This window comes from Lissotriton vulgaris, chromosome 2_1 (genome assembly GCF_964263255.1).
Source record: "Lissotriton vulgaris chromosome 2_1, aLisVul1.2, whole genome shotgun sequence".
Taxonomy (NCBI): Eukaryota; Metazoa; Chordata; class Amphibia; order Caudata; family Salamandridae; genus Lissotriton; species Lissotriton vulgaris.
In genome coordinates this window covers 814,917,244-814,942,940 of record NC_141687.1, presented here as the reverse complement: position 1 = coordinate 814,942,940, position 25,697 = coordinate 814,917,244, and the positions used below count along the sequence as shown (strand labels likewise).

Below are 25,697 nucleotides of genomic sequence, written 5' to 3'. Positions count from 1 at the left end.
TCAGTCTTGAAACAAAGAGGAAGTTGCGGGGAAATATTGTACTGCCCTGCCTCTGAAACTGCATGTTAGATCAATGAGTATGCCTACAAATCAGTTATATACAGCTAAAAGGGCATACTCCCAAATTGGCCATATGGCAATTTTCCCACGGCTTCTACTGACCAGCCTGTGGGTACATGACTCCACCCCCATCTGGAAGAACTAGGGGATACACATCGGCGGCCGCACCATCGCCTGGCCTCCCTGGAGTTCGGCAGGAATACTGAGGGTTGATCAGTTGAGTGACAGTGAGAGCGCGCGCTGTAACCTGAAGGATCCGTCCTGTTAGGTATTTGAGAAATCACAAAATTAACTCCTTGGTGGGGAAGTAAGCTTTAAAAAACCGTGTACAGAAACAAAAAGAATTAGATGATTTGGCGGGGTCCACAAGCCACCACTCAAACACTAGAATAATGCAAAACCAGTATTCATTTATATATTCATCCCAATAGCTAATCATCATTCAAGAATAGAAACATTAACATACAATTTCATTAGTACTCCCCAGAGTGTTATTGTTCTATCTATCTGGTTGAGAGGCTGCCTGTACTTTGTGTGAATAAGCCAATTATGGCCGCTGCACGCCCTCTAAAAGGTATGACATGTTGCAGTAACATGGATGGTTATATGCTACAAAGCAGCCTGCTTTGAAATACAATTCCTAACCACCCAACTCTTTCTAAAACATTGATTTTTTTGGCATATCAAAGCCAAGCCTGCAATTCCAAGGTACTTTGCGAACCTCATTGTTAATCATTATTTTCTTCAGGAGGTTTTCCTGCAATGACGTTCCAGTGCTCCCCCAAAGAAGCAAAAGTTTTCCATGCACCTCAGATAAATCCAGGTACGCTGGAACGATATGACTGAAAACACATTTAAATGTGTGAATGTCATTTTTGTATTTACTGTTTAGTGCAGTTTCACTATGCAGTACTCTATGTGCTATGCACTGTGTATGGTTGTAGGCTTAAAGGCACCCCCGTTGGTGTCTGGAAAGTGCTTGTTGAGGGGGGGGTCCCCTGTGTCACCAATGATAGGATAAAATGTGTGTCGGTCGGAGATGTTTTGCTCTGACCTTTCTTAAAATCTGCCCTGCACCAGAAGCTCACGCTGAGTGCCGCACAGGTTTTTGTGCATGTTCCTGTACATTAATCTCACTATTAAAACGATGCCACGAGCGGAGTCTGTAGGGACCTTGGAGGGCACCCTCACCCTGTAGGAATGCCCATTTGTGGTAGAAAGATAGACACACGCCGCGTATTGCAGGTCTGTGCTGAGCACGTGTTGTTCAGCTACTGGAAAAGGGCAGTAGTGAATTTGTGTTTTAAAATTTCCGGTAGTTCTGGGAAGATGTGTCAGCAAAGTGGAAAGTGCATTGGTAATGCAGCCAGCAGAATTAGCTTCATATTGAAGTGTGTGTCGTTCTCTTCCCTGGCATTATTCCTGTCTCCTCACTGCTATTCAGTGTCGTGCTATCCAGCACCTGTGACTGAGAATACTAAGAAAATGCCGTTTACATGTACACAATTTGGACGTACATGCGCTCCACAATGCACTTAGCATACACTGTGCCGTCTGCCCCATTGCATAATTGCAGTTCCTTACCTTGTAAGCTGCCTGCCTAGCTGCGCTGCCTATTCCTTCCCATAGGAATAGGAATAGGAATAGGAATAGATTTATTGAGCGCGATTGCTGCCCGGGGGCGTCCAAGCGCTGGGGGTAAGAATCGTAGGGACAGGTGACGTGACGCCTTAGAGCTCGGCGGCTTGGGTGAATAGTAACGTCTTCAACTTTTTGCGGAATGACAGCAGGTCCGGGTTGGAATGGAGTGAGAGGGGGAGGGTGTTCCGTAGTTTAGCGGTGTTCAATGAGAACAGCCTGCCCCCGGATCTGGCTCTCTTTACTCGGGGAACCACTGCCAGGAGAGCCTCAGAGGAGCGGAGATTCCTGTTTGGGTGGTAGGGAATGATGAGCTTGCTATTAATAGCGGGTCCTGTTTTCCAGAATGCCCGGTGTGCGATGCATAACGCCTTGAACGACACTCTGTGTTTAACTGGCAGCCAGTGAAGACTTTTCAGTGCAGGTCTGGCTGACTGGGCTCGTGGAATCTTTAACAGGGTGCGTGCTGCGCAGTTTTGCACTATCTGGAGTTTCCGGAGAGTCATCTCGGGAGCCCCCACGTATAGAGCATTGTTTGAGTCAAGGCGGGACTGGATGAGGCCTTGGACTGCTACTTTCTTGGCTCCTGGAGGCAGAAGTGGAAGGACCTTCCTTAGAGTTTTGAGGATACCGAAGCAGGTGGCGGACAGCTTGGTAGCCTGGGTGGAAAAGGACAGCTTGCTGTCCAGCCACACTCCTAGGCTCTTGACACTTTCCTTGGGGGTGGGAGGGGTTCCCAGGGATTGGGGCCACAAGGAGATAAAAGATGTTGGCGAGGCTGGGCCTAGAAGCAGGAGCTCTGTTTTATCTCCATTTAATTTGAGGGAGGAGCTGGTCATCCACTCCTTGATATCCTCTAGGCAACTCCGCAGGCCTCCTTGGGGTTGACTGATGTTCTTTTGAGCCAATGATACCACTAACTGCGTGTCGTCGGCGTACGACACAATTTTGATGCCGTACGGTTCGACGATTCCAGCCAGTGGTTTCATGTAGACATTGAATAACACAGGGCTCAAAGAGGAGCCCTGTGGTACTCCGCAGCTGAGGGGCTTGCTGGTTGATATTATGTCACCATCGAAGATCTGAAAGGATCTATCTGACAGGAAGGAGCCGAACCACCTTAGAGCATCGCCAGAGACTCCGATGTCCTGGAGACGGTTCAGCAAGGTGGCATGGCTGACCGTATCGAAGGCGGCGCTTAGATCAAGGAGGATCACTGCCACTGATCCTCCTTGATCCAGAACCCTTCGAGATTCCTCGGCGACCGCTAATAAGGCGGTTTCGGTGCCATGTTTCGGCCTAAACCCTGTCTGGGATGTGTCCAGTAGGGAGTGATTTTCAATAAACTGGACCAGTTGGACGTTTATATATTTCTCCAACACCTTGCCAGCCCAAGGGAGAAGAGAGATGGGACGATAGTTGGAATAATCAACGGGGTTCAAGTTTGTTTTTTTTAGCAGCGCCCGCACCATAGCTTGTTTCCATGCTGTAGGAACAACACATGAGGCAATGGATGTGTTAAGGAGTTCCAAGATAACAGGCAGGGTGGCTTCGTGTGCTTGCATCAGAACTTCTGGTGGGGCTGGGTCGCGTGGAGAACCCGATTTGACTTGCCGTGCTATTTTACCGAGGGTGTCGAGGTCCAAGGGAGGGAGGTGCTCGAGGGTTGACTGGACAAGGGGAGGGAGTATTCTAGGGGAGGGTGGATCACCTATCTCTGAAACTGTGGCTCCTGTTTGAAAGGTGGAGTAAATTTTCAGGACTTTATTGTGAAAGAAGTCCGCAAGCTCGTCACATTGATCTTGGGTTTTGGTCGGAGGGGGGGCGGTGGTGACATTCGAGCAGTGTTTTATTATCTGGAAAATTTCCCTGGGTTTTGATTTGGCCTCTAGGATTTTGTCAGAGTAGAAAGTTGCTTTCGCCGTCTTGATTCCATCTCTGTAAGTTTTTATTGCCTCTTTATATGCGTCCTTTTTTCCCGGGAGAAAATCCATACGCCAGGCTCTCTCTCGTTGCCTGCAACGACGTTTTAGTTCTCTCAAAGAGTCAGAGAACCAGGGCGCTGATCTCTGCATTCTTTTAGATGAGGATCTCTGGAGAGGGAGGATCGTGTCTAGTGAGTTGGTGATCCAGCTGACCCCATATGGGGTCTTGCTCACAAGCTGCCAGCGATGCATTAAATCATTCTTGTGTCCGACTGTGTGAACACTACCGAAATAAACAAAAACAAAAATTAAGTCATCTATTTCTGCTATCCTGCAAGGCATCCCAGATGCAGAGCTGTACGAGGCGCCTTGACTTGATCAGATGCAGAATAAATGACTTCTAATCTAGGACCAAATCAAACGACATGCACAGAGCAGTTTTTTCTCTGAAATGCTGGCTGGAGTGAGGAATGGCTCGCTTTCTCCTTGGCACTTTCTTTAGCGCTGATTGCACTCCAGCATTTTGCGCTTGTGTTTTGTTCTCGTTTGTGCCCCGTGTTTAATGTGTTATGAAAAGAATAACTTTATTTTTACTGAAAGACAGATATCTTGTCATTCGCCCACAGAACTGGACTGCCCGTGTACGCACGTAAGAAATAATCTTATGTCCTTCTGTGCAGCCATGAACAAGCTGCACGCCTCTGCCTAATCAATCGTGCCAGGCCCCATTTGAGCAATTCCTTGGGGGGGCACTAAGGACTCATGCTGAGGTGAGGTGTATTAATGCAGCCCTCCCTGAAAGCGCAGTATATGGTGGTTGCTGTGACCTAAGTCCCGGCCCCCGGGGCACAATTTTAGACAGGAGGCAGCATTATCATGTAAGTGCCAGAGCGAGCGAGCGAGCGGTAGCAAGGAGGGGGGAGTTGTGTGTCTATGAGCACGCACGCGCAATATGCACTTGTAGGTTACAAGGCCCACGGTCTTGAGGAAAGTGGCTAATAGCGTAAGACAACATTAGACTAAAAGTAAATTACCGCGCATTCCGACTCTTATTCTCTTCCAATGGCGCCAACGCCACAATGAACAAGCTTGTGTAGGAAGCGAAGCTGTGGACTCACTCTCAGACACACAACAAGTCGTGTCTGCGCAGACTCGATTCCTGGTCTGCCTCTTCCCGTCTGCCACACCTTTTCCAATTCGTCACAGGGTATGGTCCCACCCACACCCTGTAACGAAGTAGGGAAGGGAGGGGTGACAATGCTCTCACTCCCTGATTGACGTGGAAGCTTGGCAAAACCGGGCTTGTTTTTAAAACGCCCGGGGCCAAGTTTACCTTCACGTCATCAGGGGGTGGAGACTGGGCCGTAATGCTTGGTCTTTGCCGAGCTGATGACCTCACAGGCCTCAGGGCTGAGAGACCGTCAGCCCGGCAAATACCCACCTGCCCAGGGCCAGGGGAGCAAGCAGTTAAAAGGCTGTCATGTGTCCGCATTTTTGAGCACAGCAACAACGCCGATGTCCGTGAGTAGGGCAGACAGTGCCCTCATTCTAGAAACTTAAATGGAAAATTGTTTTTTTAATGACAAAACATATTTTAACCATTGATTGCTATGATTGCTTCATTTGTCTGCGAAAGTGAAGGGGGCGGAGCCCCGACGCCCGTGCACAGAAACCGCCACTGATGCCGACAATAAGGAATATGGTGATAGCCAAAGGGCTATGTACATCATTCAAGAGACTTTATCTCAAATACCAATATCTACTAATTTTCAAAGTCTAGATTTCAGTGAGATTCAAGGAGAAGAACTACACTGAAGAGAACATTAAAAATCAATCTATTTACGCCCTATGAACATATAAAATGTAAGCACTTAAACCTCTATAAGATGCAGGAGAAAAGGTAAGAAGGAATTAATGTAAATGAGAAAAGTCTAAATACTGCAGAAAGCCAAGCATTTAATACAACACTGACGATCAATAGCCCCTTGTGAAATGCAAGGAAGAAGCTCTTTGTTGTAAGGGCAGGGAATTCATTTACAGTATCTGAGCAAAGGCTGTGTTCAAAAAAGGATAGTAGAATTCAAAATATCTTGCAGCTGATATGGGAAGTGAGGATAAAACCTATTGCTAGTTAGGATATTCACTGATAATTCCTATGAAAAAGTATACCATGTATCATGGCCGGACTCGCTCTACAGGGCACTGGCACTTCCCTGGAAGGCAGAAAGGGGGAGGCCAGTTTTGCAGTAATGGGGGCGATTTTGTTACTGGGGGCCAGTTTTGCAGTGGTGCTGCAATATCGGCTCCCGGTAACAAAAGCAGCAGGGATTCACACTTGCGCCCCCACCCCCACAGAAGCTGGCCCGACGAAATTGCCAGGGCTGCTTTGAGTTTCCAGTTCTGCCCTGACACACATCATTCATAAAAATAGAACTGAAAGCAGTCGCGGCTGGTGATATTTCAAAGTGGTATGGCGCTGCTGAGGAAACGAAACCAAGGACAGCGGCCCTCTAGAAGTGTGAGTATGTGGGCTGCAAAGGAGGAGGCGGGCCTGGGGACCTGAGCTGGCTTTTACCGGCAGATGAGCAGACCGACGCTGCACTTTAGCCAGCAAACTTTCCGATAGTTGGGGTTTGTAGTATGATTTTAGAACCTGCTAATGCGGACTGTGGGACTCACACCAGTTAATAGGTGGGGCACGGTTACATACATGTTCTTTAATGTGCGAGATTTGCATGCCTGCATGGCTTTGTGCGCGCGCGTGTTTGCATACTCTTTTTGCTTGTATACATGAGTTTCTGTATGCTTAGTTGTATGCCTCTGAGTTTGTGTATTTGCGCATGTTTTGTCTGTTTTTACTGTGCAACCGCGTTTATATGTTTGTGCCGCTTTGTACGTGTTTCGTTTGTGTTGACAAAGTCAGTTTTTGTTTGCGCCTTTGTGTGCATTTCATGATTTTGCTTCTAGTGTGTGTTTGTTATTAGCAGATGCATACCTGCGTGGCGCCCCCACCCCATCTCCCTGCAGTAGCTAATGCCTCACACTAATTGAGGACCTGAAAACTATAAAGAGATTTAATGTGTGTTCATTGCAATGACATTACTGAGAGTGCTTAATTTGAGACGGTAATTGCAGCTGTGGTCGGTCCACCAACACATATTTCCTCCTCGGAGTTTTTGACTCAGAGCAGCGCATTAAGAAACACACAAGAGAAGTAAAGACGGGGGAAAAGGGAGAAAGGTAGAGAGTAGGAAACTACAAGGGTGAAATAAAGTGGCAGGGAGTGTCTGGTGTCTGATTAAAGAGGCATGAAGTGAAATAAACACTACACAGCCCTGGAGCTCCGCACACCAATTTACAATAACCCCGGCGTGGGCTTCCGAGCAAAACTCCCCTCTCCCCACAAATGAATTACATCATATTGGCTGTGCCAAATGGTTTTAGCAGACCTTCCCACCAGTTACAATAAAGAAAAGCGGGTTAAAAGTTACGCTGTCACTGGGGTACACACTGACTTTAAACCAAAGGAGGTGAGGTTTGAAATGGCGCTTCACCACAATAACATATTCCAGAGTTTATCCCTGTGTCACTTCAATAAACCGCTGCACTGGAAGTTGTATTTTTACACAGTAAGCATCTTTGACGTAACCTGCGAAACCCGCCTGCTCACCTCTGTATATCTGATAAAGGATCACACTATATTAAAGTAACCAGTCGCGGCCACGATTACGGGCAGGGGTGAGGGGGGTGGAAATGGGGTCGCAGCGGAGGGGATGGGGTTTAATGGAGAAAAAAAAAAGTAAAAATAACCGTCCGGAGACTCCCGACGCCATCCTGCGCTTTGAATTCCTGCAGTCATCGGGAAGGCAGCCTCCCTCCCCTCCACCAATCACAACGTCTGTTTGGGTGGCCTCAGGCTGCCCAAACAGACAGTATTAACAGCAGTGGGCAAGCCACTCCCCCTGCCCTCGAGTAACTCCGCCCACCCCCAACCAGGAACTGCTGCTTTCTCGCCGTGCGAGAAGGCAGAAACATAAATGGTAGTTATTACCATTATGTTTCTGCCTTCTCTCACGGCGAGAAAGCAGGGGGGTGGTGCCAAAAACGCCCCTATAGAGGAGCCGCCACTGACTGAAAGATACAGTACTGTTTAAGTATTGCAGCATTTGAACAACACTTCATAATCCTGATATAGCTGCAAACTGCTCCGATTTCATTCGTTTCCTGGGCACCTTTCGAAAAAAATAATTTGCCAATTCCCTGTAGGGAACCTCAAATAGACAAACAATTTTAATAATATAAGTAACTTGTAATGAAGAGTCATAAGCCGAAATTCAATATTAGCTACAACTGGGACCTCCAGCAAAAACATTATTTAAAAGATTATCTTCTTCACTTTTACAATCTATTTTGATAAGAAACAATGAAACAGTACATAACTGCCATTTGCTTTTTGTGTTTCTTTTTTATAACAAACAAAACTACCTGAAGGGAGATTTTCTTACCTCTCGGACAAGTAAGTACCTGGATGACTGAGAGAGCGTTTCATCTACAAAACGAAACAAAATAAACATTGTCAACGATAAACTACATACAGTAAATTGAAAGCTAAATTGAAAAGAGACATCTAGTCAGTCACAATACACAAAAAATAATGTAACACAGGCAAGATTCAAATTTAAATCCCCACTCGGTACTATTTGTGAGTGTCCTAAGAGACAACTAAATATTTACATTCAATGAGAAAACTGGGGCATTATAATCAAAGAATATTTCCCATTTTGTGTTTATGTGTTCGTACAACAGTCTTCGCTTTCAAAGATATTATCACATATCTTTAAATATGCAGTTTATACCATGTCAAAGTGAACAGTATCATAACTTCAGGAGAAAAGTCTAAATTAAAGAACTAAATAAAAACAGTTACTTATCTGTAGTTTTGTTAATAGCTGATTTCCTACAGAAACTAACAGCCTTAATCTGTTATGGAAATCTTCAATGACACAAGTAATCAATAAGTTTTACTACATATTACTAACCCCAACAAACTGAAACCTATTTCAGTCAAGTGGTGTACAGGCAAAATCATATCAGTCAAACCACCATTATGCATTGGGTCCGGACTACTAGGCAAGGAAAATCATTCAAGGGAAATCCTTCACGTGTGTCCTTGCAAGTCACACTGCGTCCTATCAAAATACATAAACCATTATGAAGAAAATCAATGAAAAGGTAATAAAATGTAGTAAAAATAAACAATTTGTAAATTTAAATAAGGAAATACATCCTTTACACAATAGAATCATTTTTGTTTTCAATAATGATTTCAAGCAGCATTGGTTACTGTTGCGTTTGTGATATGGTTTAGCGTTTTCTGAAATAATAGGATAAACTTACCCTATGTTTTTTTATGGTACTACTTTTTGAAAGAATATTTTTATTTTTTTTATTCCATGATTTATCACAATGCTGAGAGCATTTTAATATTCTTCAGATATACATCAATGTAGCTTCATATCTAGTATCCTTGGATTCTTCTTGTGCAAACAGACATTATTCCGAAATAACTATTAACAAGCATCAAACGTAATAACCTTGTGGTCGTTCTGTACTAGTTATCTGCTGATTTGACTGAATTAATTATTAAATACATATATGTCACATCATGATTTCCATGAAGTAGTTCCCCCTGGGCAGCACACATACCAAACTTTGGCTTATTTATGTCATTGTAGCGGGGAGCAGTGGTAATGTATTCCATCGCCACACCTTTACTATAGTATTACCATATGTATCAGTCCGCCAGCAGTTATACTTGTGTTAAACAATTTATACGGAGGACTTGTTAGAAATGCGGGTCTCTAGTTGGCAACTGTTTGCACCTTTATCCAGGTAGGGAGTGGTGTGGCTCACTGATTAGAGGCGGCAGACCCGGAAGCAGAGGACGGCCCGGGACCAGGGTTCAATTCCCGACGCAGCAGGGTCGTGAACCAGGGTCAGCGGACTCGATAATTCTCGCCTCGGTGCCTACTCTAACCAGGGATCACACTCGGCAACTCTGGGCATTAGCTTGCCTCATCTCCACAATGGCCCCCCACAAACGCTGGGGATGCCTGGTTTCACCTTGGAGGAGGAGGGAACATCTGACAGGGAAAGCCAGGACGGGATCCCCAGCGGTCTAGAGCGTCAGGACACCTCCGGGTAGCAGTGCGCTTTACAAGACACACACATTTACATTTACATATTTACATTTACAGGGACCCTTCTTCCTAGTCAGGGTAAGGGAATACACTTCTAAAATAAGAAAACAAGTTACTTACCTGTAACTTCAGTTATCCAGTATTGGTATCTTTCATAGATTCACATGCCTGAATCATTCCCCGACGTCGAGGCGGGAGTCCCACGGTAAATAAAAAAGCAGTGCCAAAAGCACTTTGTAGTAGTAGGCTCTAGAAAAGGCCTGAGGCCTATATTATAGTAGCCTATCTACATCATTATGCTAAAAAGACCAAAGTCTTTGCTCCAACCAATCAGCTTACAGCACCCTCTAGAACCTTCCCTGCAGAGCCAGCTCTCCTCAGATTTTCGTAGCACAAGTGGGAACAAGTATCCCGAACTTAGAGAACTGACTCTCCGGGGAGGAGGGTGGGTGCATGTGAATCTATGAAAGATACCAATACTGGATAACTGAAGTTACAGGTAAGTAACTTGTTTTCTTATCCAGTATTGGGGTATCTTTCATAGATTCACATGCCTGAATCAGAATAGCAAGCAGTATACCAAGTATACAGTCGGTTGCGGATGGTGGGAGACGTGTGCTGATAAACTCCCAGTTGCATCCATTATTTGTTACCAGAGGCTTGATAATGCAAACCTTCAAAGTTACAACATGAGTTATAAGAACTAAAGAGACATGCATAATAAAGTCCAAACATGGATATGTAAATCTCATACACATCCAATATATCTACTAAAGCACATATAAATATAACATGTTAAAATCGCATAACCTCATGCATATCATGAATAAAGGCAAGCATAGATAATATTTAAAAAGCCAAAGGGTAACAGAAACTGGTATTAACGAAAAAAGGTAGCGTAGGACCACCTGTCCAAGTGCCGAACCCTCTTGACATGTAGACTAAATGCAGTAATGTCTCGTGAACGTGTGGACATTTTTCCATGTCACAGATCCACATATCTTCTGGAATTACTCCAGCCTACAAAGCTGTGAATGTTGATACTGTTCTAGTCGGAAAGAGCTTTGACCTTCCTCTGCAAAGGTTTGTTAGTCTTGTCATGGCAGAAAAGATGCTAATCATCTGGCTATTCTTGCCTTTGTTACAGCCGTTCTAAGAGTAGCTTGACCATAAGCCACGAACAGCTGGCTGGATCATCTGATATCCTTAGTTTTCTGTAGTTAGAATCTTAAACAGCGTTAAACCTCCAGCGAGTGTATTACTCTTTCAGCTGGAGGAGACGGATCCGGAAAGAATGTCTTTAATCTTACCGGTTCGTTAGAGTGAAATTGTGTTGGTACCCTAGGAATGGACCTGGGATTTGTCCAAAGGGTCACATAGTTCCGAGGAAAATGTAAAATATAGGTGTTCCTTTATAGAGAAAGCTTGAATCTCACGAACCCTTTTTTCCAGAGGTAAGAGCCAGTAAAAGGGTAATTTTCCAGGTGAGGAATTTGAGATCTGGTTAATGGATCAGCTCCAATGTACACTGCATTAACTGCGCTAGCAATGCCGAGTTCCCACTCTGGGAGGGTGCTCGCACTGGAGAGAAGGCTCAGAAAAGTCCTTTCATAAACTGTTTGGCAAGTGCCGAAGAGCAGAAAAAGAAAACTTTAAACATTTCCTAAATCTGGAAGACGCATTTTGTTCGATGAAAAAACTAAGCCCACACTTGGCTAGAAGAGCAGATAATGGAGAACTTGTTCTGCAGTAACTAATTGAGTGAATGGCATTCACCTCACACCAACCACAAAATCGCTTCCATTTGAGGCGATAAGCCCTGATTGTGCCTTGGGTACAAGATTTGGCCAAAGTTTCACAACAGTTCTTTGAAACGTTGATGCCCTTGAACTCTAACAAATGATAAGCTGTGCGTGAAAGTGTAGTGACTGTGGGTCCGGACGAACCACTTGGCCTCCGTCCCCTGACAACATCGCAGGCTCAGGCCGTAGCCGAATGGGTTTGCCTGTAAACAATAGTAGAAGTTCCGAGAACCAATATTGGCCAACGGGGCGCAATCGGAATCAGATGGTAACCTTTCAGCTTCATCTTGCAGAACACCTTCGGAACCAATGGCATTGGGGAAAAAGCGTATGCACAAACTTCTGACCATTGCATGGACAGGGCATTCCTTCTTGATCCCTGTTAAGGGAACCTGCTGGCATAATATCGGCCTTCCTTGTTCTCTCTGAACGCAAATAGATCCCGTGCCGGCTTAATCCAAACTTGGAACACTGGGTTCACCTGTCCTTTCCCCAGCTTCCACTCGTGACAGTCCGACTGAGACATGCTCAGAGCATTGTGGAGAGCCCTGACGTGTTCAGCTCTCGAAATCTTGTGGAATGCGACACCTTCTCACAATTCCTGAACTTTTTGCGAGAGTGTAGCCGATTCAGTTCCTCCTTGTTTATTGATATAATACATGCTGATGATATTGTTGGTTTGGACTAGCACAGAGGAAACCTCAATCCTCAGGAGGAATGCTTGGGGGAACAGAACAGCGTTGTGGAGATCAAGCCTGTTGATCTGCTGTTGTCTTTGTCTTTGAGACCATTTTCCTTGAATTCTGCAAATCCTGCCGATGACCTCCCCATCCTTTCATGGAGGCATCAGCCGTTAAAACTAACCCTGGAATGGTTTGCAGGAACGTGCGACCCTGGGTTATATTCTCTGTCTGCGACCAGCAATATACCTAATTTATCATGCCCAGCGTAACCTTGATGGTATCGTCGAACGAACCCATTGTTTGTCTTCCTGAAAAGGTCTCATTTTGAGCCATGCTAAGGGTATGAGATGTATCGTTGAAGAGCACATCTTCAGGAACGAAGCAAACATCTGAACTGAGACTGCAATTTGCTGTCGTTGAGAATCCGCCCCAGAGACAAGACGAGATGGGTACATCTACTGTGGCAATCTTGGTTTCGTGTTCTGAAGGACCTCTGAGCAGTCATTTGTCTAGATAGGGGAATACTTGCATTCCTCAAGATCTCAATGCTGCTGCCACTGGTACCAAATACTTAGTGAAAGGCTCTTGGTGACGATCTCAGCCCAAACGGGAGCACTCCGCACCTATAATGGGCGCCAGCCACGTGAAAGCGAAAATATTCGTGCTGTTTGGGGTGGACAGGTATGTAGAAATTTGCATCCTCTCCATCCAGAGAGGCAATAAAATATTCGTTTAAATAACTTATTTGTTGTGAAAACGATGGGGGCCCCTGGGCGGAGTAGTATATGGTTGTTTGATAAATCCCAGGGAGTGGCCATTGGTTACTAGGTATAGAACCCATTGGTCTGACATAGTTCCCTGTCACTTGTAAACAAAAACCTGAAATCTTCGGACCCACCCGAGAAAAAGGGCAAAATGATTGGAGCCCTGTGGGGATCATGGCTTCCTGTTAGCGTCTCAGCCTTGATACTTAAATCTCTTTCGACCACCCTGGCGGGAGAAACTAGACAGACCATCTACAGCAAGATGGCTGGCTGCAAGGCTGTACCGAGATTGATACTGCTTCTCCTCTTGATGAAAACCTCTTCATCTCGCTCCTTAGAAAGATCCGCGCCCATATTGAAGGGTGCTTAATGATCGTGCAGTATCAGAGCCAGGTTTTATAACTAAAAGGTCTTCTTTAAAATGTTTACCCAACCAAAAACTCTTCATCATAGGCCATGCCAAGAATCTTTGCTCAGGGCTTAAGGTAGCGGCTTTAAGCCATCCCTGGCATCTAAGCCCTGCCTCCCCTGCTAAGTGACGGAGGTTGGTGTTGTCGATGTTCAAGGCGCAATCTAAAGTTTTGATGCGGCATGTTCACCTTCCAACAGAATCTTTCCTGCATCCCGCCTTCGGTCCTCAGTAATGAGGTCATTGAAACTCGTTATGTCCGACCATATTCGACGGTCATAACAACCGATCATGGATAAAGGATTGCCAGCTCTACTAGAGGCCGCTGCCAAAGTAGAGAATTTTTTCCCCATAAGGTCCAGACGACATCCTTCTTTGTCAGGCGGTGTGGTAATAGGCATTGCAGGATTTTAGATTGCTGTTGAGCGGGCTGTGAAACTACTGAATTTGGTCGAACAGTTGCCTATCAGACCGAATGGGCTGCTAGTAGGTACTCGTCATTTCTGTTCTATGAGCAGAAACACTGGAATAGACTTAGTCTATTATAGGTACTACTCTCGTAAACTTGCTGCATACCTTCTCAAAACCATGAAGGAGATATTCTGTTTGCTCGCCTGTAGCTGGCAGTCAAAATCTAGCTGCTGCCCACTACATTAAAAATATATATATAATGCTGTTACCGCTGAAGCCATCGCAGCCAATCGCATCATAGACTTTGTCGTAGACATGGTTATGTAGGCCAGGTTAATGCAGACTAGAACGACGTCATAGATAACCGTCATGAGCAACTATCCTAGACGAGGCTGTCATAAACGACAGCCATATACAATGCCATCGAGGATGAGGCAATCATAAGTGAGGGCATCCGCAGATGAGGGTAACACAAATGTGAGACCATTGGTAGAACAGGCCATCGGTAGATGAGGCCACTGGTAGATCAGGCCATCGGTGGATGAGGCCATTGGTAGATCAGGCCATCGGTGGATGAGGCCATTGGTAGATCAGGCCATTGGTAGACAAGGCCATTGAAAGACAAGGCCATTGATATACAATGCCATTGTTAGAGTAGGCCATTGATAGACAAAGCCATTGGTAGACTAGGCCATTGATAGACTAGGCCATTGATAGACGAAGCCATTGGTAGACTAGGCCATTGGTAGACTAGGCCATTGGTAGACTAGGCCATTGGTAGACTAGGCCATTGGTAGACTAGGCCATTGGTAGACCAGGCCATTGGTAGACTAGGCCATTGGTAGACTAGGCCATTGGTAGACTAGGCCATTGGAAGACTAGGCCATTGGTAGACTAGGCCATTGTTAGAGTAGGCCATTGCTAGAGAGTGATGCTGTCATTGAAGACAGTCATAGCAATACCATCATAGATGAGGTTAACATAAGTGATATCATCCGTAGATGAGGCACTCATAGATGAGGCAATAGAATGATGGCCAGCCATAGATAATACTATTCATAGATGGTGCCATGTGTAGTATAGGCCATTCACAAATGAGGTCATATGTATATGAGGCTACCTTGATAAGGCAGTCATAGACGACCGTCGTAGCTAGGCATTGCCATTGTAGATGACACTATCAAAGATCAGGCATAGACGATCACCTTAGATGAGGCCCTCGTCAACGACCGTCCGTCGTAGATGAATTTTGTCATCGTCGACGACCGTCGTAGGCGAGGCCCGTCGTCGACGACCCTTGTAGACGAGGCCCGTCGTCGACGACCCTCATAGACGAGGCCCGTCGTCGACGACCTTCATAGACGAGGCCCGTCGTCGACGACCGTCGTAGACGAGGCCCGTCGTCGACGACCGTCGTAGACGAGGCCCGTCGTCGACGACCGTCATAGACGAGGCCCGTCGTCGACGACCGTCATAGACGAGGCCCGTCGTCGACGACCATCGTAGACGAGGCCGTCGTCGACGACCGTCGAAGATAAGGCCGTCGTCGACGATCAAAATAGATGAGGATTATAAAGGTAAGGCAGTAATAGTAGACATGGAGTTACGTTATGTACTCCTAATGTCAGGTCAAATGGACTTCCCTGATGCAGTGTCAGGGAAGCAAAGGGAGTTGAATCCTCTGCGAGAAGCGCCTAAAAAGACTCAAAGCGAATCTTATGGCTTTTATGCGCGCCCTCAGTAGGCTCCTGGCGCGGCTTCTCCCTTTGACCTCTCATCATCCTCATCAGAAGTGGCAGGTTGAAGTCTCTGACCCATAATAGCCTCATCTCTCAGAACGTGAGAGTTATTGAGGAAAAGGTTAGACATAAAATATAGTCTATCACTTTGTTTACTGCCATTCTGCCATATTACTGCCTTAACAGGGTCAGAGAAATGAAGTATGATCTTGAACTCCAAAAAGAAGTAAAACTGAAGAAAAAACGGAGCAGAGCTCAGGGAGACTCCCTTCACCCACGACGTGCGGTGAAAATCTGAGGAGAGCTGGCTCTGCAGGGAAGGTTCTAGAGGGTGCTGTAAGCTGATTGGTTGGAGCAAAGACTTTGGTCTTTTTAGCATAATGATGTAGATAGGCTACTATAATATAGGCCTCAGGCCTTTTCTAGGGCCTACTACTACAAAGTGCTTTTGGCACTGCTTTTTTATTTACCGTGGGACTCCCGCCTCGACGACGGGGATTGATTCAGGCATGTGAATCTATGAAAGATACCCCAATACTGGATAACCGCTGCTCACCCTCTTGGTAGATTGGCACAAGCAGACAGGCTTATCTCAGAGGCAGTGTGTAAAGCATTTGTGCACACATACAGTAATACAGTGAAAACACTACAAATGAACATCATACCAATTTAGAAAATACGTAATCGTTCTCTAAACCAAACAAGACCAAAATGACAAAAATCCACAATATAGTAATCAAAATGTACTTCTTAGAAGGTAAAAACAGTTCTGTCCATAGCAAACTATAGATGGACACTTTCAACACAAAGTACCTTGGATGCGTCAAAATCATAAACAAAAACAGCTGCAGGGAAGGTGATGCATCAGTTCCTTACACGCAGGGAAGGTGATGCGTCGGTTTCTTACTGTGCGGGGAGGTGATGCGTCGGTTTCTTACTGCACCCAGGAGTTCTTGTAGACTTGGTGCCCCAGTGCGATGCGTGTGTGCAATGGCACTGATTTGGTCTCTCCAGCTGCGGTCCCACTATGCATTGGTTCTCGCTGCCGCACAGAAGGGCAGGCATCGGTGCAGTGATCTCAGACTTCGTAGTTCCGTGCACGCGATGCAGCGTGCAGCGATTTTTCCAGACCCGGGCAGGCGCTGCGTCATGCTTCTCGTAGTTGCATCTCTTTTCCAGTTCCCAACAGCAGGAACAACCTCCAGAGGCCCAACTCAGACACAGGCACCTCTTGGCAGGTCAGAACACCCAGCAAAGAAGCTCAGGGGAGCTGGTGGTGAAGTCTTTGTGTCCCTGAGACTTCAGAACAGGAGGGAAGCTCTATTTCAAGTCCTTTGAGATCTTCCTCAAGCAGGGGACACAGCACACAGAAAGGCCCTTATCCTTTCCTTGGCAGAAACAGCCACTGCAAGCCATCCCCAGACATAACACAGCAAATTGGCAGTACTTCTCCTTCAGATTCTCCAGCAGTTCTCCTTGGGAAAGGTTCCACTTGAATTCCAGAAATGACCTAAGGTTCTAGGGACTGGGCCCTAATATTTATATAGCAATTCTCTTTGTTCTCTGGTGGCAGAGAAGTCCTGTGCTCAGTCAAAACGAGTCTGTTCTCTCTGGTCCAGCTTTCCGGCAGCAGGTGGAGAAAGCATTGTGTAAGGCAGACCAGGCCAAATCAGGTGAAAGTAAATCTCCTCTCCCTACTCTAAATGCAACCCAGGTCTATTCAGCCCACTCCTGACTCATCCAGGAACGGCAGGACACATCTCAACCCCCTCCTCCTCCACCAGTGGCTGTCTACAGTGAATGTACATACCCATCCGCAGTCAATCCAGAACCAGACAGTCAACACAATCCAGCAGAGGCACACAGGATGGCTAAGCAAGAAAACACCTACTTTCTAAAAGTGGTATTTTCAAACATAGAATTTAAAAATCATCCTTACTAAAAGAGGCAGCTTTATATTCGGAGTACAGACATTGTAAACTCCATCTTTCTATCTTTTCCCAATGGGAAGTTATACTTATAAGAGGTTATAAATAAACTCCCATCCTTTCCTATGTGACAGATAGCCTTTCAATAGTGAAAAACGAAATAAACTGTAGTCCACAAAAACAAGGTCAACAGCAGGAGGCCAAAAAGCAAAAAAAAGTCTGGGAATAAACCCGCTGGAAAAGCCAGGTCTAACAGTACTCAAGGGTGTCAATTGAGTTTCTCAACTTCTAAAAGAATTGGATCACATGCAATCTATCTGGTCTCAAGTATCTTAGTACTATACATTCAGCGTTCTCTCACTTCTGTCTTTCACTCAGTCAGGCATTCCTGCAAGTAACTTTAGTGGATCCTTCAAAACTTAGTTATACAAAATTTCAGGAGGGCGAGTTAAGTTTTCAAACTTGCTTTAGTATTTAATCTTTTTTGGTCTGCATGCTTTCTTTTTCTTTACCCCACAGTTTGGTAATAATTTCGATCACTTATTCCCAGCTTGAACAAGGGCCAGGAGATCCCAACAATAGGAAGAAACCCAGCATCATCCATCTGAGAACACATCCTTGACCCCACTGTATGTACCCTGCTAAGATTCCTTGGAGTCGGATAAGTTTGGTGAAGAATATTAAACTGCATTAGTTTGAACCAAGCATTTTGAAACATCCATGAAGTACAATTTTTTTATTTGGTTTACTCTAACAAAATCATCTTTAGTAAACTTGAAAACGCTGTTTTCTTCCTACTTAGATTTTATATCTGAACAATCCTCCCTATAAGACTTGAGCAGTGCTTGATAAAGGGCTGTCACTATCTGGCATATTAGAACAAGTGTTACTATTACATTCAGTATATCGTGTCATTGATTAATTTGTCTATTACTTCCATGTTGCTATAGCTACAACCAAAACATTACCATATGCGCAAAAATGACCCAAGTGAATTCTGAATCCCTCTTAACCTCCGAAAAGGTGCACAGGATATCTGCCAAATATAGGTCTCAAAACTATTTAAGGCCAACTCTTACCTACCAATGCATCTATGTGCATTTTTTTTGCAACCTAGGGTGACACCACAACAGGAGCTCTGGTGTATATACTCTGTGTCCCCAGTTTCCAAAATTATTGTGCCACCTTTATTAATCCCAAAAGTTGAAAGTTTTGCATGTTGTTCCAAACAATGGTCAAATCTTGCCTCTTTAAATTCCAGCATCTTTGTTGTCCTCCGTTGACAACCAGTTGGTCACGCACTGCACTTGGAAAGCAATGTAGTATAGTTTAAAGTCAAGTGATCCAATCCCTTAAAACTCTACCCTCCACCTTGCACTTTTTGGTTAGTGGCAGCTCAAACTTCTCTAATGCTTTCCGATACTTGCTTTTAGCCTAAACTCAACATGGATAACAATAGTAGCTCCCTAAAATGCTAGTAGAATTATTATTGTTTTTTAAAATTCTTTTTATTAGTCATTTGTCAGTACCTCACCCTTATTGATGCAATGCAACGTATTGCAATAACGCATATACATATGCTTCTCCGCCAATGAGCAATACATTATGAACAACAACAATGGTAACATGAAATGGTACAGTCACTATGCAGTTACAGCATCAACAATGATACAATACCAGGAAAGCAGTCCTACTTTTCCCTCCATACCGTCTCCACCCAGCTGATACCTTCAATTCTTCAATTCAGCTGCTGCTCGCCCCTCCACATTCAGTCATTCATACCCCTCTATTCTCACAATCTGGGGGACTCCCTCGTTCCCACCTCCCAGTTCTCCACACTCAGTGCGGTCCTGCAACGACCACTGCCGTTCCCACATCTTCCCCCGGACGTGCCCCTGAGAGTTAGAAGACTATGTGTTCTGTGATTGCATACCCTGGTCATCGATCCCGTCCCGACCAGTGTGCATGTTCTTGAGTAACGTAGCCAAGATATCCAAGGACTCCTGTATTTTGTTGTCCATATGATTATGTTTCATATCCACTTCTTCAGCTATGGCCCACTTTTCCACATCCCCGTAGCACATTGTGATGGAGGGGGCCAGAATATTCACCCACCCAATGGCCACCTACCCTTTAGCCAACACTAAAGCCAACTGTAGGAACCTCCAGCTCATTTTGCCTCCTTTGGGTCTCTTAATACCTAGCGCAATTAGGCAGCACAAAATCGGTAGTATCGGGTGGTCAAACCCCCATTGAGGGGGTATCAGGTGAATGTGAAGAAGTTCAGGCATCCACACGACTCCGGTGGAGTGCATTTTGTGACTCCTACGGGGAGGATGCCTAAGGATTAGTTACTCCAGCGATGGAGCTCAGGCTCAAGACATCAGAGTGGCCATCTTGCCAGGCCACACACCCGCTAGTAGAATTATTATCAGGGTATTCACAGAGTAGTAACTGGGCTAATCATAATTTTCGAAAGAGCCACCCTACTTATAATGGAGAACAGTAGCATACCAAAAAGTTTCACTGAGGTGCTCAGAGCTGCTAAAGCCCATCCCTAGTTTACCTCTAATGAAGTCTACACTAGTATGGTATATTTGTATTCCTAAATAATGTAAATGTGCCTGAATGATAACAGTGTCACTTCATTCTGCAATTTCAAGGGGAAAAGGCAGGATTTCTCAAAGCTGTCCGTCAGTCCTGAAAGAATGACAAACTAATCCATCATTTCCTTCATCAGAATTAGGACTACATTAGGATTTCTAAGCTAGAAGAAGGACATCATCAGTGTACAATGAAATCCTATATTTTATATCAGCTACAATCATTCCCCTGCCATCCACCCTCTAGCGTATACAAGAGGCTAGGGGTTCCGTTGTTAGCACAAAAATAAGTGCTGACATACCTGCCAAGTCCTCCTACCACAAATTCCCAAATTAACTCTCCAGTCCTGACTCTTACGGGTGGTCCCATGTATAGTAAGGAAATCAACCCCATTAACTCTGGGCCAAAGTTAATTTGTTCCAGCACTTAATATAAATAATCCAATCTCAGGGTATCAAATGCTTTCTCTACATCAAATTATGTGAACAAGGGGACTCAGTAATTTTGTGTTGAGGCTTCTATCAAGTGCAATACTCCTCACTAGTATTATATGCTCGGGTCAGGGTTTACAATTGGTAAGTCAACACGCATTATCTTGTTTGCTAACACCTTATCCAGAAATTTATAATCTAGGATCACAGAAAGTGGTAGTTAAAAGGTCCTCTACAGTCAGTCACAATCAGGGTTAAGGAACACTGCTAAGACTGCTTTGCATGTGGACAGAGGAGGTCTACCCATTTTTCAAGATTAATTATCAACTTCCAGTCATCAGGAAAACAGTAGACCTGTAAACGTGAACTTTATCTCCAAAGGAAAATGTTACTTACCAGTATGCATCTGTTCTTGGCATGTAGAGCTGCAGAGTTACACACTGTGCATAGATGGCCGCCTAGTGTTAGGCCCGGAGGTTTGCAGTTTGTTTTTGTTCTAGAATGTCTTTGGAAGTCACACGATAGGTGACTCCGCCTTTGGATCATACTACGCATTGGCATCGGCTCCATCCCCAGATTGTTTTTCGCCATTAGGGAAGTGATGGAGTTTTGCAAGAAAAGTAGTGATGTCCAGGTAAATTGTATCTAATTAAGATAATACTGGAACAGATAAAGGTAGCCGGGGAGGCGGGTGCACATGTGTAACTCTGCAGCTCTACATGCCAAGAACAGATGCATACTGGTAAGTAGCATTTTCTGTTCGAGGCCTATGAGCTGCAGATTACACACTGTGCATAGATTGTATAGCAGTACCCACCTTTAGCGGCGACCACCAGTATCTGTTGCAGTTGTTTGAAACTGAGTTTTTAGTACAGCTTGGCCCACAGTAGCTTATTGTTTAGTTTGCACATCTACACAATAGTGTTTTGTGAATGTGTGTGATGTAGACCATGTAGCTGCTTTGCATTTGTCATCTAGGGGAATGTTCCCTAAAAATGCCATTGAAGCCCCTATTTTCCTTGTAGAATGGGCTTAAGGAGGAATAGATAATGTACGTTTAGCTTTGTGGTAACAAATTTGTATGCATTTGACAATCCACCTAGCTATCCCATATTTTGATATGGGGTTACCTTTATGTGGTAGTGAAAAAGACACAAAAAGTGGTTTAGTTTTACGAAAAGTTTGTGTCCTTTCAATGTAGTAAAGCAATGCTCTTTTGACATCTAAGGTTATGAAGAGCTCTATCTGCAACTGTTTGTGGCTGCGAGAAAAATACGGGCAGCTCAACAGACGGATTTAGATGGAAGGGTGAAATGACTTTTGGAAGGAATTTAGGATTAGTACAGAGATCCTCTTTATTATGGTGCATTTGCAGAAAGGGTTCTTGAATGGTGAATGCTTGTAGTTCACTAACTCTTCTGAGAGCAGTAATAGCTACTAGGAAAGCTACTTTCCAATTTAGGAATTGCAATTCACATTTGTGTAACGGTTCGAAGGGAGGTCCCATTAACCGTGTGAGAACAATGTTTAAGTTCCACACCAGTGAAGGTGGTGTTCTGGGAGGGATTATTCATTTGAGTCCTTCCATAAAAGCCTCTAAACAGCACTCTAAATAGAGATAGATGTTGTCTAGTTTGTAAGTATGCTGCAATGGCAGCAAGGTGCAGTCTGATAGACGTGTACGCTAAATTACACTTTTGAAGGTGTAATAGGTATCCTATGATGTGTTGAATAGACACATCTAAAGGATTGATCTGGTTGTTTTGACAGTATAATACAAACCATTTCCACTTAGCTGCATAACATGCTCTAGTGGTGGGACATCTAGCTTCTTTAATAACGTTCATACAGTCTGCAGGGAGGTTAAGGTCACCAAACTCTATGACTTCAGGAGCCAGATCGCTGGGTAGAGCGGAGCTGGGTCCGGGTGTTTGATCTCTCCATGGTTCTGCATTAATAAGCGTGTAGACAGGTGTTGTTTCTGATGTGGTACCACAGAAAGTTGCAGCAGCGTGGTGTACCACAGTTGTCTGGCCCAACTTGGAGCAACTAGAATGAGTCGTAGGGAATTTTGCTGTAGTTTGCGTACCACTAACGGAAGTAGTAAGAGAGGAGGAAAAGCGTACACAAATTTTCTGGACCAGTTCATCAATATCGCATTGCCTTTGGACAGCGGGTGTGGATATCTGGAGGCGAAGCTTGGGCATTTTGCGTTTTCGTTGGTAGCAAACAGGTCTATCTGAAGTTGTCCCCACAGTTGAAAGAATGGTTGAAGAACTTGTGGATGAAGTTCCCATTCGTGAATCTGCTGTGTTTGTCGACTTAGCAGATCTACAATGTTGTTTTATACTCCTGGAACATGTTGGGCTAAGAGAAAGATCTTTAGTGGTATAGCCCATCTCCATATCTGCTGCGCTAACAGAGAGCTGTAGAGAGTGTGTTCCTCTGGTTTGTTTATGTAGTACAAGGCTGTCATATTGTCCATGCGGACTAAGACAGCTTTGCCTGATACTTGATTTTGGAATGCTTTTAGGGCTAGAAATACAGCCAATTATTCCAGGTGGTTGATGTGGATTGACTTTTGTTGTGGTGTCTTCCTGCCTTGCATGGTGTGATGGAGTAATTGAGCTCCCCAGCCGGAGAGCGAGGCGTCCGCTGTTATGACTATTTGAGGAACTGGCTCCAGAAACGGTCGGCCTTTTAAAAGGTTTTTGGTGCTCCACCATTGCAGAGAGCGATGAGTCAAACTGTCTACCAACACTAGGTCTGTTAATTGACAGTGAGCTTGATTCAGTTGTCGTGTTAAGTACTCTTGAAGTGGACGCATTTGTAGTCATGTGTGAGGTACTATGAATGTGCAAGATGCCATAATTCCTATAAGCTGCATGAACACTCGAGCTGGAAGAGAGTGTTGCAGTTTGAATTTTGTTAGGAGAGTTTGTTCACTTGTTATCCTGGCTGGAGAGGGATAGGTTAGTGTTAATTTGGTTGTTTAACTCTTTCGACGCTATTGACGGAACCGTTCCGTCACGCCCCTCGGGTGGGCTGTGCTCATGACGGAACGGTTCCGTGACGGCCCGTTCGCCGCGCCTGCGCGGCGCTGATTTCGCGCCTGCACGGCGCATTTCAATAAGCGGGCCGGGCCGTGACGGAACCATTCCGTCACAAGCACAGCTCACCCGAGGGGCGTGACGGAACGGTTCTGTCAACCGCGCAGGTGAGCCGCGCCCCCCCCCTTCCGCGACCGTTAGCGCTGCGGCGGAATAGCCGCCGCAGCGAAGGTGTTATTGTAAGGCACTGAGATATTGTTGTACATGGGACGGTTGCAGATGTGACTTGGTGTGATTTACTCTGAATCCCAAGTTGTGGAGCAGTGGAATTCTGGTGTGAGTGTGTTGTACACACTGGCTGTATGAGCTGGCTTTTTATGAGCTAGTTGTCTAGATATGGGAAGACGTGAATATGCTATCTTCTTAAGTGTGCTGCTACTACCGCTAGGCATTTGGTAAATACCCTTGGTGCTGTTGTGATTCCGAATGGAAGTACTTTGAATTGGTAGTGCTGACCGTCTAGTAAAACTCTGAGATATTTTCTGTGCCCTGTATGGCTAGGTATGTGGAAGTAGGCGTCCTTAAGATCTAGAGTGACAAGAAAGTAGTTTTGTAAAAGGAGTGGAAGGACCTGCTGGAGTGTGACCATATGAAAGTGGTCTGATTGTATGTACAGGTTTAGGGGTCTGAGGTCTAGAATAGGCCTCAGAGACCTGTCCTTCTTTGGAATTAAGAAATACAGGGAGTATACTCCTTAGTTTTGCTGATGCAGTGGAACTATTTCTATTGTATTTTTGTGCAGGAGGGATATGACCTCCTGTCTGAGCAGTATCAAACGTTCTTGTGACATTGGACACTGTTTGGGTGGTATGTTTGGGGGAGTAGATGTTAGTTTGAGACAGTAACCTGACTGAATTATTTGTAGCACCCACCTATCTGATGTAATGTTCTCCCAGGCTGGTAGGTATTGTTGTAGTCTTCCCCCGACAGGAGTGAAATGGAGCGGGGGAAGGGGAGGGAAGTCATTGGGCAGGTGTGGAGGCAGAGCGGGAGTTGTTGTTTTTACCTCTGCCTTTGTTGTTACCTCTGTAACCACCCCCCTTTGGTAGCACCTACTGTAGGTGGACTGAGTGGGGGCTTTGTAAGAGGTAGAGGGTGTGTCTGAAGAGTATCATCTGGTGGAGCCTCTGTAAGATGAGCGGCAAAATGAGCGTCTGGCAGCCTGCGACTGCAAGGCTCCCATAGATTTGGCTGTATCAATATCCTTTTTCATCTTTTCAAGGGATACGTCTACATTAGGTCCGAATAAGTGTTGCTCATCAAAGGGCTGGTTAAGTATGGCACTATGGACTTCAGGTTTGAACCCTGAAATGCGTAGCCATGCGTCTCTACTCAACAGAACACTGGTATTAATTGCTCTGGAGGCAGTGTCTGCTGCATCTAGTGCACAACAAATAGAGGTGTTTGTAATGTTTTTCCCTTCTTGGATAAGCTAATTTGCTCTGTCTTTAAACCTATCAGGGAGGTGCTGCATTAATGATTCTAATTCATTGTAATGTGCCCTGTCATATCTTGCCAATAATGCTTGTGTATTGGCAATACGCCACATGTTCGCTGCCAGAGACGCAGTTCTTTTATCGGATGCGTCAAGGAGCTTAGACTCTTTATCTGGTGGGGGAGCTTCACCTGATGTTTGTGAATTTGCTCTTTTGCGTGCATTAGAGACCACAAGAGAGTCTAATGGTGCTGGGCCTTTAATTTATGCTGGATCTGAATGGGCAGCTTTATATTTTTTCTCTATTTGTGGGTTGATGACCCGAGTTCTAACTGGGTCTTTGAAGACTTCTGGAGCATGCTTAATAACTCCCTTGTGCAGGAGTAAAATTGACGAGGACCTTTGTGCATTATCAAAGGTATCCATTAGGAACTCTTCTTCTACAGGGTCAGTATGTAGGTCAACCCCATGGTATTGTGCGGCCCTGTGTACTAGCTGATTAAATCCCATAGTGTCTTCTGGTGGGGAAGGCCTAGAGGGGATATATGTCGTCTTGAG

The 25,697-nt window shown here is 45.0% G+C and overlaps 1 protein-coding gene across 2 annotated transcripts in view; it reads right to left on the bottom strand.

The window, feature by feature from the left end:
• Positions 1-25,697, bottom strand: part of PLEKHA3 (pleckstrin homology domain containing A3) — a 233,909-nt gene that overhangs the window by 70,513 nt on the left and 137,699 nt on the right. For both annotated transcript variants that reach the window (XM_086956203.1, XM_086956204.1), the window contains exon 6: positions 8,129-8,172. In XM_086956203.1, the coding sequence (XP_086812329.1) occupies positions 8,129-8,172 (44 nt within the window). The remainder of the gene's footprint in view (positions 1-8,128; positions 8,173-25,697) is intronic.